Below are 15,762 nucleotides of genomic sequence, written 5' to 3' on the forward strand. Positions count from 1 at the left end.
AGAACCCTTGATTTCAGCTACTCTTTGAGATTTCCAGATTAAGGAAGCCTGGGGGGAATAACTTGAGAAAGTCCTTAGACAGGCATGCAAAAAGGACTTTGAGAGCAAGCTTGATGGAGCCAAATCCAAACCCTTGCATTATGAAATAAAGGAAATGCATGGTAATGGATCAAAGAATACATGAGATGAGAGATCAACAATTTTCTTGGTATGTTAAATTTGTCCCAGCTCCTGAAAAAGCTATGATCTAGGATATTTCAAGCAAAAGGTTAATCCCCTTAATCCTCCCAGAACTAATTTTCAAATTGTTACCAACAAAACAAATAAAATTTGCAAGTAAATATGGAGGCTTGCAAACTCCATCTATAAATTTCTCTAAAATGAAAAGTTTCTCAATCTTGTAACTAGCTGATTTGCAAGGCTAGAGAACACTTCCAATGGAAGTCAAAGTATAAACCATATATCTGTAGGAACTTTTAGAGTATTGGAAATTTGAATGAAATAGAAACCAATTAGAAATAGGAAATTCATAGTAAACAAGACTGAATTAGAGTATGACTCAATCTTGCTTATTAGTATTTAATATTTATGCATAAATGCATCATCGCCATATGACATAGTTAAATGAAAACAAAAGGAAAGTCTCATTCCAGTTGACCATCAAATTAACTAGTTCCATTTTTTTTGCTACCGGTAGCCACTACCCATTTGGGTGCTGCATTAACACATTGGCAGTGTCTACCGTTAGTAACGGTCGACCAGTTAAGCTTTACTTTTATAAGTTGTAATCTGATTGGCTTCCTGCATAGATTGTTGTATTGATAATTTGCAATGAGGTTGGATTTAATTGTGAAGATATCAACATATATGACTTATGCATCCAAAAATTGAGTCTGGAGTTTTCTACAGAAAGCGTGAATCTGCAGATTGAAAAGCATAGAGGCTTGGTTATGGGAGCTAAGACATCCTAGCTCATCAAGCTTAGATGGATGAGTTCCAAATTGAGCTATATTCTAAGGCAAGCATCCAAGAGGACCCATGTTATGTATCCAAAAATTTCTTGCTCCTTGCTCGTATAGTTCCTGAAAGAGATGAAGAAAACTAGAATATAGAAGGGGACTCTCATAAGGGTCACTCAATTTAGAGAACAAATCATGGTTTACTGATGGAAACTTAGCCTAACCTTGAGTCAAAATTCAAACTCTGTTAAAATTATTGGAACTGAAGTAGGAATCTGATCCAGTGATTTGGAATAGAAGCAAAAGCGAGATCATTCTGGCCTATATCAAACATGTAAAGTCCCTTCTGAAAAATAATCTTCTAGGGGCACACACTTCTCATACTCTTTGTCTGCAACAAAGTGAAGCCACAACATGGTATCTGTGAAGTTCTTGTTGAAAACTGTTTCATGTTTTCCTTAGCCAAGTTCAAAGAAATTCTATGAATGATCATGCAGCTGCAACTTAAAAACTTTACATGGTTGGAGTCCATACCTTGAGCTAGCAATTCAAGAACCCAGTTTGTGAATAGCAGAAATTGAGCCACCTAAACTCGAAATGAAAATGGGATGACCGAAGGTGCACCAGGCAATATAGTGGACCCTGCAGCAGCAAAATTGCATCATTCTGAGAAATTCGGCATATCAACTGAATCCAAATATGGAGATAGAAATGGAAGGCCCATTGCATTGGATATGCTATTTTTTGTGTATCTATGCCATTTTAGTATCCTGTAATTTGAACTCATTCTACAACACCCTTTTCAGATTTAAACAGATGGAGTTGTCTAATATCTAATCTGCAAGTGAATCATATACAAACAATGAGAACATTGGTTTGATTTATGCTTTTGTTCATAGTTTATTGTAGATTTTTGGCATATAGGATATCACTTGAAAGAGCAAGTGAATGGAGTTAAAAGTTTTAGGTAAGAAATTTTTTATAATTTTTGGTCTGCATAGAACAACTGGTGCTTTTAAGATATGAAATCTATGATGACATTCGTAGGTAATTTCCAAAACTTTTACTAAGGTTATGCTGCCTATTAGGGTGAAAAATATATTTATTCATTTGGTTGATGTTTTTCTCTTCTAGATCAAACGGGGATCAGCTGTTATACCATCTATAATGGGATTTGTTTGGGTCAAATTACCCACTACATATATAGTATCAGAAACCTTTTCCCCGAGTCATGCACCAGATCACATTATCTAAACCCCATTTCCACTTTTAAAACAGTAATAAGAGCACACTGCCTTAAGTAATACCAGAGAATCATTACACATTCACTAGTATAAGCATTTGTAGCTTTCATTGAAACTGAGCGCTGCTTGTCAGATTTGTAGTTTGTTTAATTTCTTGAAAATATCAGTGAACAATAATAGATTAGGAAGCAAAGAATGAAATAATAGGAATAAGGGTATTGGACATTTAGAACTTGAGGGGGAGAAGGAAAGGCATCTTGTTTGAGAAGGGGGGATTAGAATATTTCCCAATAAGTATTTGTGATGAGACATACTAGTTTGCAGCCTCTGAGTAATGAATTCCATCCCAGTTCACATACTCAATACTATCATTGCACCATTTGGCTATGATTTCAGTCCCATTCACAACTTTTGTCTTCCCACAGGGAACCCGACTGTCATAGTTCAATGGTGGACCTCCATGTCCACAGCAAGCCATCAAGGGGTGCTCAAAGCCTACCATAACCATTCAAACAAAACATAAATTTTTTAATTCAATCTTATTGGATTGAAGAAGAACACTGCAGAATAAAAGGAGCATGATCATAATTGTTCTTGCTTTAAAGAGACATCATTGTGCTAATCAAACATCCATATAAACCAACTTTTATGGGGGTGGTAGCAGTTATATTTATTATGAGTAGGTGCATAGATAATAAAGCTGGAATTGAAGGCCTTAAGGTTGGATTTCTGTCCTCCAAACATGGAAGTTAAAAAATAGTAGTACACAAGGTAGGGATAATCCTATGGAAAAAGGTCAAAGATGATGGTGAATGCAATGACACTAGACTGACCTGGTGTTGAACTCTATCAGGTAATATATGCATAGGGAATAAAATTTTTATGGGATAAATGATATGAATCTTATAATTTAAAATGTTTGTTATTCGATTGGGCAATCCATATTTTGACATCGTTGTTTGATTTGAGGTTTTACTCTTTTGTTAGAGCTTTAAGGTAGGCCATTGTTTATATACTGAACCCCGTTTATAGATGGGGAAATTTGTCTTTTGCATCGAAATGGACCATGGCATTTTGATCGAATAGTTAAATTTTTTTATTGATGGCGAAACTTGTGGTTGAGATGCTGACAGTAGTTCTTTACGCCAATTTATTTTAACTTGCATAACCATATTGTTCACTGTAATATGAAAACAAGTTTATTTCATTTAAAATTGCATGCCTTTGATGAGAACCTCAAGCCCTGTGTATGAAGAGTGGCACGACAAATTTATTTGAACTGGGTTATCCATCTTGTCATTATTGATGAACGCAGTCACTTGATTTAGGCTTTCATTTTTGTTTATGTGGAATTATGTTATGTGTGATGGCTTGAAGAGAAAACCTTGTCCCTCAGTTGGTTTGGGATTATAAGAAGTAAAAAGGAGGAGACAACATATAGTGAAAGTGAATTAAAAGGTCTAACAGAGTTGAACTTAAAGCTGAGATGCTTGAGCTTTAGCTGAATTGAATGAAGAAAATGATCTCTTTACCCGCCTCCATTGGTTGGAGCTTCTTTGCAAATTTGTCCAATGGATATGATGTACAAGATATTAAACATTCATCTCAAGTTTTTCGTAAGTCGTCTTTCTTATCAATGGGCCCAAATTATTTCTAATGATTTTAATTGTTTTATTTTTATTTTATTTTTTTCCTAGCTACCCTATTTTGAAAATCCAATTATACACTACGAGAAACATAAAATTCCCCAAGTAAAAATTATATGTAGGATCCACAACATTCCACCCGCATCTAAATGTACCGATCGACCACCATATCAAGCGGTTGACATTTTTTTCTCAACCGGTACACACTGGCCATTTTGGTGCTTCGGCATAAGAGATGGCAGTGTCTACCGATTAAGAATAAGGGTACACCGGTAGCATTTATGCAGTCGACCTCTAAATAGATACTGAAGTAAGATGTTAAAGTGATGCAATCATGCATAGATTGTTCTCACCTTATTTAAAAGTAATTTTTTTGGGCATGTGATTAGGTAACACTACATATGCATTGGATATTATTTCATCTAAAGTCCATTACACTTAAGGGGTCTTCACGAATCCTCACATTCTTCGTACCCTCCCCATTCTCCACTATTTTGATGCTTTAAAATTCTTTTGGGACTTTCTATGGCTTAGATATTGTTTAGGTAGGTTCATTACACTTAAGGGATGTCCAAATGAATCTCAGAAAAATCAAACTCCGAAAATACTTAAAAATTAGAAAGTGTACGAAGAATGTGAGGAATCCTCACATTCTTTGTACTCTCCTATTCTCAATTTCTTTGAAATTTTTAAAGAATTTTGGGACTTTATATGGCTTGGACATTGTTTAATTGAGCTCATTACAATTAAGGGGTGTTTAAATGATGCCAAAAAAAAAAAATAAACTCCAAAAATACTTAAAAATTAGAAAGGATGCAAAGAATTTGAAAATTCCCAATTCTCTTCCTCTTTTAAATTTAAAAAATTTTGGAAAAATGAGTTCATTACACTTAAAGGGTGTTTAAATGATGCCAAAAAAATAAAAAAATAAAACTCCAAAAATACTTAAAAATTAGAAAGGGTACGAAGAATTTGAAGATTCCCAATTCTCTTCCTCTTTTAAATTTAAAAAATTTTGGAAAAATCAAAATGATTAAAAAATCAGCAAGAGATTTGAAATTCCATATTTTTACTAATTATTATAATTTTTTTATTTTCAATATTTCAACCAATATTTTATATAATTGCATGTGTCTTAATCCTATTAGCCTATAAATGTTGGGTATGGTACAGAAAAGTGATTTTCGATACCGTAGCATAACCCATCATTATAATTGCATGAGCATATTGCCCTATGAAGTTGGAAAAACCTCCTCAATCTTTGGTCTCATCCTCACCCCTATGTGTCATTATTTTTTCCCATCATCCTCTCTCCGCTATGCTAAATAATGCGCATGGGTGAAAGTAATAGTGTTTTATACATTATGAGGTGGGGTGATATCATCTCATGAATGATGAATAAGGTTATGTTACGACATATGAAAAGCCAACGCATTGGTGGTAAGAAAAAGGTTTTTTTATAATTTTTTTCCTCTTATATACAAAACTCGCGGTTTCGATCCCTACCATTAATTGGGCAATCTATGTCATAATTGGGTAATACCATTTGAGTGTATGAATCACCAGATCAAAAACATAAATGACATGTAAAGGATATTTGTGTACCAGTCGACCACCATCGGAAGCAGTTGCAAATTTTTTTGCAACCGATAGACACTGCCCATTTTGGTGTTCAGCATAAGAAATGGTAATGTCTACCGGTTGAGAATATGGGTAAACCGATAGCATTTATCCAGTAGACCGCTTAATAGATAATGAAGTAAGATGGTAAAGTGTTAGATTCATGCATAGATTGTTCTCAACTAATTAAAAAGTAGTTTTTTGGGCATGTGATTAGGTAACACTACATATGGATTGGATATAAATGAGTTAATTACACTTAAGGGGTCTTCAAATGGTTGGCGGAAAAAGCATACTTCAAAAATACTTCAAAATTAGAGAAGGTACGAAGAATGTGAGGAATCCCCACATTCTTCGTACCCTTCCCATTCTCCATTTCATTGAACTTTTTAAAAATTTTGGGAACATCATCTGGTTTGAATATTGTTTAAATAGTCTCATTACACTTAGGAGGTGGTCAAATGAATTTCGAAAAAATCAAAATCCAAAAATACTAAAAAATTAACAAGGATACAAAAAAATGTGAGGAATCCTTACATTCTTCGTACCCTCCCCATTCTCCACTTCTTTGAAATTTTTAAAAAATTTTGTGACTTCATATGGTTAGGATATTGTTTAAATAGGTTCATTACACTTAGGAGGTGGTCAAATAATTTTCGAAAAAATCAAAATCCAAAAATACTAAAAAATTAACAAAAGTACGAAGAATGTGAGGATACCCTTCCCATTCTCCACGTCATTAAACTTTTTAAAAATTTTGGGGACTTCCGATGGTTTGGACGTTGTTTACATAGGCTCATTACACTTAGGAGGTGGTCAAATAATTTCCGAAAATATCAAAATCCAAAAATACTATAAAATTAACAAGGGTACCAATAATATAAGGAATCCTCACATTCTTCGTACCCTCCCCATTCTCAACTTCTTTGAAATTTTTAATATGTCTATTTCCAATTGGTCCTACTTTATGACTAAAAATAGTCAAATTCCACTTTCAACACTTGATGCTAAACTGCTTCTAAAAGTCATCATTTCAATTTAGAGTATTCAAATACAATAGTCTGTAAAATCAAGGTTTGTACAGATAACACAAACATAATATCACATTAAGTAAACAAACACAAAATCTAAATACAAACTCCCACTATACTAGCACATCATCAATGTGTACAACACCCATATGTGTGACATGCTCATGATATACTTTGGGTGGCAAACTCTTAGTGAGCAGATCCACAATCATGGAGTTTGTGCTTAGGTGTTCAATTGATACTTGAAGACTTTGAACTCTTTCTTTTACAATCAAGAACTTAATGTCAATGTGTTTGGACTTTGACGAACTTCGGTTGTTCTTATAATACAATTTTGCGGCCTTATTATCATAATTGATTCTCAATCCCATCAATAATCCACAACTGAGTGATAAAATTCTACAGTCATATCCCATGGTTTAATGCCTCGTAGCAGGCTCTAAATTTTGCCTCCATGGTGGAAGAAGTAATAAGTGTTTATTTAACACTTTTCCATGAAACTGTTCCTCTAGTCAACATGAAGATGTAGCCTGAAGTGGATCTCTTACTGTCAAGACATCCCGTGAAATCGAAGTCCGAATATCCCACAATCTCTAAATGACCGGATCTACGATATGTGAGCATATAATCTTTAGTTCTTTGTAAATACCACATAACCCGTTTTGCATTTTTCCAATGATCCATACCTGGGTTACTAAATATCTGCCTAACATTCCAACAATGTACACAATATCCGAACACGTACAAACTTGTGTATACATGAAACTTCCTACTGCCGAGGCATAGGGAAACATTTCCATATCCTTCTTCTCAAGTTCATTTTTCGGACATTGGTGAAAACTAAATTTTTCGCCTTTTGCCACAAGCGTGTCTCTTGGTGCACAATTGCTCATGCCAAATCTACTCAACACCTTATTGATGTAGGACTTTTGTGATAGCCCAAGTATACCTCTTGAACGATCCCTATAGATCTATATACCCAGCATACAAGATGCATTACCAAGATCCTTCATGTCAAATTTATTGGATAGAAATCGCTTGGTTTCATGCAAAAGTTCCACATCACTACTTGCAAGTAGAACAGCATCAACATATAGCACCAAGATATTGAATTTTCTCCCAATGAACTTGAGATATATGCATTGATCAACAGTGTTCTCCTTAAAACTAAATGAAGTAATCACCTTATCAAACTTTCGGTACCATTGTTGGGATACCTGCTTTAAACCATATATGGACCTTTTTAATTTGCATACAAGTTGCTTTAAATCATTAGACTCAAAGTTCTCTGGTTGCACCATGTAAATTGTCTCATCAATGTTACCATTAAGAAACGCAGTTTTAACGTCCATTTGATGCAACCCTAAATCATAATGAGCTATAAGTGCCATGATGATTCTAAAGGAGTTCTTTGATGAAACCGGTGAAAAGGTCTCCTTATAATCAATGTCTTCTTTTTGAGTGAAACCTTTTGCGACTAGGCATGCCTTATACTTAACAATGTTGCCTTTTGAATCCCGCTTGGTCTTAAAAATCTATTTACAACCAATCGGTTTTACACCTTTAGGCAACTCTACTAGGTCCCAAATACCATTGTCTTTCATTGATTTCATCTCATCCTTCATGGCTTCTATCCACTTTTCAAAATCAGAACTTTGTTTGACTTGACTAACTAAAATTGGATCGTCTTCCAGACCCATGTCAAACTCATATTCCTGGATATATACAACATAATCATCTGAAATTGTACTTCTCATTTCTCTAGTGGATATCCTTAGTGGCACTTGTACTTGAGGTTCTTGAGGTTGTTGAGTTACCTCTTCATGAACTTGAATTGGTTTCATAACTTGAGTAGGAGAAATCTCAGGTGTGTCTTCAATCTCTATTATTGGTTATGCATTCTGGATAGTGTCATTAAACATAATATGACCATGTCCAGTTGTAATAATAGAAATACTAACAAATTTCTCTTCAAAGACCACCTTTCTTAATGGCTCTCTCCCATTTAACTCAACATCCTCAATAAACTTAGCATTGCCTGTTTCAAATAAGGATCTTGTTGAGGGATCATAAAACTTGAAGCCTCTCAACCTTTCAGAATACCCTACAAAGTAGCAGATCACTGTTCTGGAGTTCAATTTTTTTTCATTTGGCTTGTAAGGCCTAGCCTCAGTTGGACAACCCCAGACATGCAAGTGTCTAATACTAGGTTTCTTGCTAGTCCATAACTCATATGGGGTTTTGGCTACTGCTTTGCTTGGGACTCTATTCAAAATGTAAACTGCAGTTTTGACAGCTTCGCACCAAAGTGATTCTGGTAAGGTGGAATGACTTATCATACTTCTTACCATATCTTTAAGAGTACGGTTTCGCCTCTCTGCTACACCATTTTGGCTTGGATTCCCCGGCATGGTGTATTGAGGAACGATACCACACTCCACCAAATATTTGGCAAATGGTCCTGGACGTTGTTCACCAGATCCATCATAACTACCATAATATTCACTTCCACGGTTAGATTTGATGACCTTTATTTTCTTACTTGATTGGTTCTCAACTTCAACTTTAAAATTCTTCAAACACATCCAATGACTGAGACTTCTCATGAATCAAATAAAGATAGCCATAACGCAAGTAATCGTCAATGAAAGTGATAAAATATTGTTGTCCATTCCAAAAAAGGGTAGGAAATGGACCACAAATATCCGTATGTATGAATTCCAAGATGTCACCGCACCTATTGGCATCCTTTTTTCTCATATTTGTTTGTTTACCCTTAATACACTCTATAGAGACTTGAAAGTCTAAGAAATCAAGTGGATCAAGAATTCCTTCTAACACAAGCCTTTCAATACGTTGATTTGAAATATAACCCAAACGTTTGTGCCATAACATTGATGAATTCTCATTTTTTTAATTTTCGCTTAATGCCATAATTACTTGAATGCAAGGTTTCATTTCCATTAGAGGCCTTTATATTCAATTTGTATAATTTGTCTGTTAGACTACCTATACCAATAACATTTGAATTTAGATAAAGACTAACCATTCCATTTCTAAATGAACAACAATATCCACATTTGTCCATACATGAAACAGAAATTAAATTCCGTCTAAACTACAGTACTACAAAAGTCTCTTCCAAATCCAAAGTACATCCAGAGTCTAACTATAATCTAAAAATACCAATAGCCTTGACTGTAGCCTTGTTGCCATTTCCCACATAGATGTATCTTTCACCATCAGTTGGCATTCGGCTCCTTAGGCAACCCTGCATCGTGACACTTATGTGAGTAGTTACACCCGTATCTATCCACTAAGTGTCAGTAGACACTATAGCTAAATTAATTTCTAAACAAACAAAGTTGAGAAATGTACTTTTCTTTTCACGCCAAGCAACGTATTTGGTACATGTCTTCTTCATATGACCAGTCTTCTTGCAAAAGAAACAAGTGATCTTCTTATCTTGTTTCTTCTACACATTTTTCTTTGATGTCCCAAAAACTGCAGTTTGTTTCGTTTTATTGTCCCTCTTTCTTTTCTTACTGGTACCAAATCCCTGAGATATGGAAGCTAAGTGAGCGTTTTCCAATTGTTCTTGTTTCAATCTCTCTTCCTCTTATACACACTGAGCAATAAGCTCATTCAGAGTCCATTTTTCATTTTGTGTTGTAACTGATCTTGAATGGACTAAATTGTGTAGGTAAAGAGATCAAGACCAAGTGCACGAGTATGTCTTCTGACAACTCTAACTTTAGTGCCTTGAGTCTAGTCACAAGATTGGACATTTCCATTATGTACTCCCTTATATTCTCTTTCCCTTTATACTGCATGGAGACAAGCTTACTAAGAATAGTGTTTGTCTCAACCTTTTCGTTTGCAACGAATCGGTTTTCTATTTGGTCCAAGAATGTCTTGGCTTGGGTTTCCTCAAGTATAGCACCTCTTATAGCTTCTAGAATTAAGTGCTTTATTATCATTAGACTCATGCGATTGGATTACTCCCATTTTTCCATAACAGCCCTTTGCTCAGCAGTGTTGGCACTAGTAAGGTCTGGAAGGCGATCCTCTCTTAGTGCATAGTCCAAATCCATGCACCTGAGCACAATTATAATGTGCTCCTTCCATTTCTTGAAGTTTGTGCCATTAAGCGTAGGAATGTTATTAACATTTGTAGATATAGAAGATGTTGAATTCATAATAATAAAGCTCACAATCAGTCACATAAACATCATACATACATGAATAAATAAAAATTTAACATATATATGTATATGCATGTGGGCCTATTACAAGATACCTAGCACAAACATTAATATTTAGTCTTTGGACAAAAATATCAACTTATAATTGGTATCCTTTTCAAAATTAATTCATAAATATTGACAATAAAACCGAAACAATATGCTTGTCTTTGGACTGACATACAACATGCAAAATAAACTTTATTTGTCACATATTTATGATTACTTTATTTATTATTATATTAAAATAATCTTCCTTTGGGCCAATTATTTTAAATAATAATAACATGTTTACATATTATAAAATAAATAAATTATATAATATAAGCTACTTTGGCAACAAATATACATAATTCATTTATTTTAAAATATTAAACACAAATATAGCAAGAAATAATTCAATTAAAATTATTTATTTATTTATGCATAAACTCATGTATATATGTATACCAATTGAAGCATAAAACCATGTATATACTAATTGAAGCATAAAACCACGTATGTATATATATATATATCAATTGAAGCAAAAAACCATGTATATACAAGCCTTGGTCTAATGGTTTAGGCATTATTATTATCCCAACGTCATGCGCTTCTACTGACATCAGAATGGCACCTGAATGGCGTCCTTTTTGAACGCCTAAAACAACATCTCTGGAGTGGGAACAATGCCAAAATGGCGTCCGAACTGCACCACCTGTAGTACCATCAGTGGTGCCAAAAACAGCATCGAAAAGGTGGGAGAACAACGCCCGTTAGCGGCGTCATCAGTGGAGCCAAAATGGCACCGGAACGGTGGGAGAACGACCCTCAAACGGCATCGCAGTGCTTTTCCATCGCCTGAATGGCGTTCCTGACCGAAGAATGATGCCAAAACGGCATCTCAGTCCTCCTCCAACAGCGGTGCCAAAACAGTGTCAGAACAGCACTTTGACGATCCCCAACAACACATCGCAATGCCCCAGCGCTGCTCCCATTGCCCGAAACAGCACCGAAACGACGCTTCTCACCGGCAAATAATGCCTAAACGGCATCTAGAGCAGCGCTTGCAACAGCATTCCCAGCCCTCCTCTTGCTCTGGACCTTTTGTTTGTGTTTATTAAAAAAAAAGGTTTTGGTGAAAAATGGGAACCGCAACAAGGCTCTGATACCATTTGTAGGGAGTTTTATTCTCCATTATCATCAAAAGCAGATACAGGATATATATAAATATATCAAGCATTAAAACATGCCTTGATCTCCAGATGGGGAACCAACCTGAATCCATTATGCATTTGATGAAGAGGTACGAATCTTCTAAGGCTGTAGAGGTCTACCCACCGATTATGTAATCTCTCTGACGATGGGAGCAAGAGAGAACGGGTTCTGTTCTTATTCAAAAGATATATTTAAAAAGAACAGACACTTATATATATATATATATATATATATATATATATATACCCTCTATGCCTTAGGGACCATACCCTTTGGACTATTGGGCCTCGCGAATCTTAGGCCCATCATCTAAGACCCATTATGGAACTGGGCTCTACACATAGGTGGCCCATACTCTAAATCAAATGGAAATCATATATATATATGGATAGCTAAATCCTGAACAATGGTTAATATGATGTGGGTCCACATTTATTCTAACATTATATGCAACCTCCACCCTCTATTGTTGATTTTGCCAAAATTTTAACCTCCATCGCTAACATGAAACACTACTCCACTGTGCTTTCTCTTTCTAAGCAAATGGATTCTCTTGGAATTCCCTCCGATGTTTACATTCTTGCCATCGTCATTAACTCTTTCTTCCATTTGAGTAGGGTGGATTTCGGTTTCTCCATCTTAGGCAAAATCCTCAAACTTGGGCATCAACCGTACACCGCAACCTTCACCACTCTAATTAGGGGGCTCTGTGTTGAGGGCAAAATTGGTGAAGCCCTCCACCTGTTTGATAAAATGGTTGGGGAAGGTTTTCAACCCAATGAGGTTACTTATGGAACTTTGATACATGGGTTATGTAAAGTGGGCAACGCTAGAGCCGCTATCAGGTTACTTAGGAGTATGGTACAAAAAAATTGTGAGCCTAATGTGATTACTTATAACACCATCATTGATTGCCTTTTTAAGGATAGACAAGTTACTAAGGCCTTGAACATTTTCTCTAAGATGATCGCTAAAGACATTTCACCTAATGTTTCAACTTACAACTCGTTACTTTATGGCCTATGCAAGTTCTCTGAGTGCAAGCATGTTGCAACACTGATGAATGAAATGGTAGATAGCAAGATAATGCCAAATGTAGTTATCTTTACTACATTGGTGGATGCACTCTGTAAAGAAGGAATGGTCACCATAGCACATGATGTAATTGATGTGATGATTCAAAGAGGTATGGATCCTGATGTAGTCACCTACACTGCATTGATGGATGGACACTGTTTGCATCCATTGCAACCATGTTAGTGGTTTTGTTATCTAATGATGAGTTGGATCAATTTGTAAAGAACATTTTATCTAGGTTTATTTGAATTCTATGCAGGTTTTCAATGTTGGGATTGCAACAAGCTTGGGTAATTGTTGATATCACTTGTAAGTTACTGTTACATTTGTTGTGTATGATATTGTTGCTTCTCAGTACAGTCAATATTTTCAAAACTATATCATGTAGGAAATTAGTGATAGGGGTTCTTTTTCTTCTTACAAAAAGCAAATATCAAATATGAAGGATGTCATCTTTTGTTATGCTTAATCAAACACTAATATCTCAGCAACCTTATTTCTTAGACTTCAGTATTGCTCAACCATTCTCAGTAGTTAAGAATGTAATAGCAGAAGTTAGAATTGACCCTTTCAGTCTACATGATAATATCTAGGAAACACCATGACCTGGGAAAATACAACGCATCCCATATCGTTGTACGGTTACTGCAGTTTTCCTCCAAGACATGCAGTCTTGAAGGCTACAATAGTAAGGAAATTTCATGTTTATGTAGTAAAAGGAAATCTTAGAGCTTATTGGAAGCAGATAGGTGGAAACTTGTGAAGATAGGCTCCTTAGCATTCATATTTATGGGCTAAGTTTCCCATTCCAAGACATGCTGAGTGTTGTTTGCTTTTGTCAATTTGCTATTGCTTATCAAAGATAAAAAAATTGTGGTTGCCATTGTTTCTTTAGTGCATTACCATAAACCATCAAAAACAAGAAGATACTGTATTTTCTTTTCAAAAATTTAGGCCACCATCAACCACAACAATCCAAAGCTCCATCACATCCTTCCTTGCATGGAACAACAAAAAGCAAGCTCCATTACATCCTTGCTTGCATGGCACAATAACAAGCAACATTTTCATAATCAGATCGGTAATTGAACCAAAAAAGTTATCGATTTATAGTTCAATAGTTGAATTGTGACTACTATCAAACTAATGATGTCATAAATATATCATTTATGTATTATTAAAATTAAAAATAATTATAAGAAATTTGAAGAAATATAAAATTTTAAAATTTTAAATTAGATATGTAAATAAAATTGATGCAAGGAAAGTTTAGATGAATGCATTAACATTTCCACAAAACTAATCTATAAACTATTTCCAACTTCTAATGTGATGGTAATTTCTTGCCCTTTAAGAAAATCTTCTTAAAGGGTTTTTTTCTTAATTTAATGAGCATTGTATTCTTTTCTTCTACTAACTTTAGTCTTCTTTTTCTAATTTTCTTTTACCATTTATGTACCATGGTTTTTACTTGAAATTTATATTTGCATTTTTATATTCATTAAATATTTTCATACTTTTATATATTCTTTATTTTCTTTGTTAAATTTTTTTGGTTATTTTAAAATTTTAAAAATTCTATTTTAATTTTAAAAAATTTTGTCTTTTCAAAATACTTTTAAAACTCTTCCTCCTAACGTTAAAATATATATATTTTTTATGTTATTAAAAAAAACATTTTAGAATAAAAATACTTTCTAAAATCATTATTAAATAAACTCTAAATTTGCTATCAGCCAACAAAATAACATATTAATTTAATTTAAATCTTTAAAAAAACGTCAACTTTTAAATAATATAACTAGTTCCCTTTAGAAAATAAAGATTCAAAATAAAAATTAAAAAATTAGGGGAACAAGCATGATTGAGAACACAAAATCACAACACCAAATATTAAAAAGGTATTTTAAAGGTCAAACACAATTTTTAAAAAATATTCGAATAAATATAACACCTTCTTTGAAAATTGAAGTATAATATATTATTATTCTCTAATAAATAAATAAAAATTCATATTCTACAATGTGTGAAAAGGCACACTTGGAAAAGCACTTAAAAGTCAAAAGAAGAGACCCAAATTAAAATAACCACCCTTCAAAGGTCATTGATTGGTTGTTTCCATTCCAATCCATCAAAATTAAATATGCCAAAATTTTCTTTGGAAAGTGACGAGTGCCAACTCAATTTTATTGATTCAAACCCTTCACTCATTGGTGTCCACTATTGGAGAAATATCTCCATGATGTCAAAAAAAATTTAGGGTTTACTTGAATAATCTTCTCTCTGAGAAGATTTTTGAATCTACCCATACATTGAAAATAAAACTTTGCAATTTTTGTAACAAATTATATTTGGCATTAAAATCAACAAAAATCTAACTAGCCATTTCATTCCATTTAACATCTATTTTGAAAATTTAAATCATATTTGATAATTATTTTTTATAACCGTTTTCTATTCTTCAAAACATGAAAAATAAAAAAACATATTTGACAATTAAAAAAAGATTTTATTTTCTAAAAAATGTTTTTATTTGTTTTTTAAAAATTGTTTTAAAAAATAATTAGAGAATAATTAAAAATAAAGCATGACTGATGAAAACTATTTTTTAATATATTTAAAAATAAAAATTCAGAGTTCCTAAATAAATTTTTATTTTATAAAACATCGTAAAACAATTTACAAGAATCTGTTAAAAAGGCTAAATATATATATATATATATATATATATATACACGAGG

The 15,762-nt window shown here is 33.8% G+C and overlaps 1 protein-coding gene and 1 pseudogene across 1 annotated transcript; one reads left to right on the plus strand and one right to left on the minus strand.

Moving 5' to 3' along the window:
- Positions 1-665: 665 nt before the first annotated feature.
- Positions 666-2,705, minus strand: LOC117906134 (annotated as a pseudogene).
- A 9,743-nt stretch (positions 2,706-12,448) lies between these two features.
- Positions 12,449-13,315, plus strand: LOC117906144 (pentatricopeptide repeat-containing protein At1g62680, mitochondrial-like). Its single transcript, XM_034819103.1, has 3 exons — positions 12,449-12,727; positions 12,869-13,178; positions 13,281-13,315. The coding sequence occupies exons 1-3, from the start codon at positions 12,449-12,451 to the stop codon at positions 13,313-13,315; spliced, it is 624 nt and encodes a 207-aa protein (XP_034674994.1).
- The last annotated feature ends 2,447 nt before the right edge of the window (positions 13,316-15,762 follow it).

The sequence above is a fragment of the Vitis riparia genome, chromosome 2 (assembly GCF_004353265.1).
Source record: "Vitis riparia cultivar Riparia Gloire de Montpellier isolate 1030 chromosome 2, EGFV_Vit.rip_1.0, whole genome shotgun sequence".
NCBI lineage: Eukaryota > Viridiplantae > Streptophyta > Magnoliopsida > Vitales > Vitaceae > Vitis > Vitis riparia.

What these genes read in the sequence shown, in the direction of transcription:
- LOC117906144 (XM_034819103.1), top strand. Translation starts at nt 12,449, where the DNA reads ATGAAACACTACTCCACTGTGCTTTCTCTTTCTAAGCAAATGGATTCT. An exon ending in AAGGTTTTCAACCCAATGAG is followed by an intron (nt 12,728 to 12,868) that starts GTTACTTATGGA and finishes TGCCTTTTTAAG; the next exon opens with GATAGACAAGTTACTAAGGC. An exon ending in TGCATTGATGGATGGACACT is followed by an intron (nt 13,179 to 13,280) that starts GTTTGCATCCAT and finishes AATTCTATGCAG; the next exon opens with GTTTTCAATGTTGGGATTGC.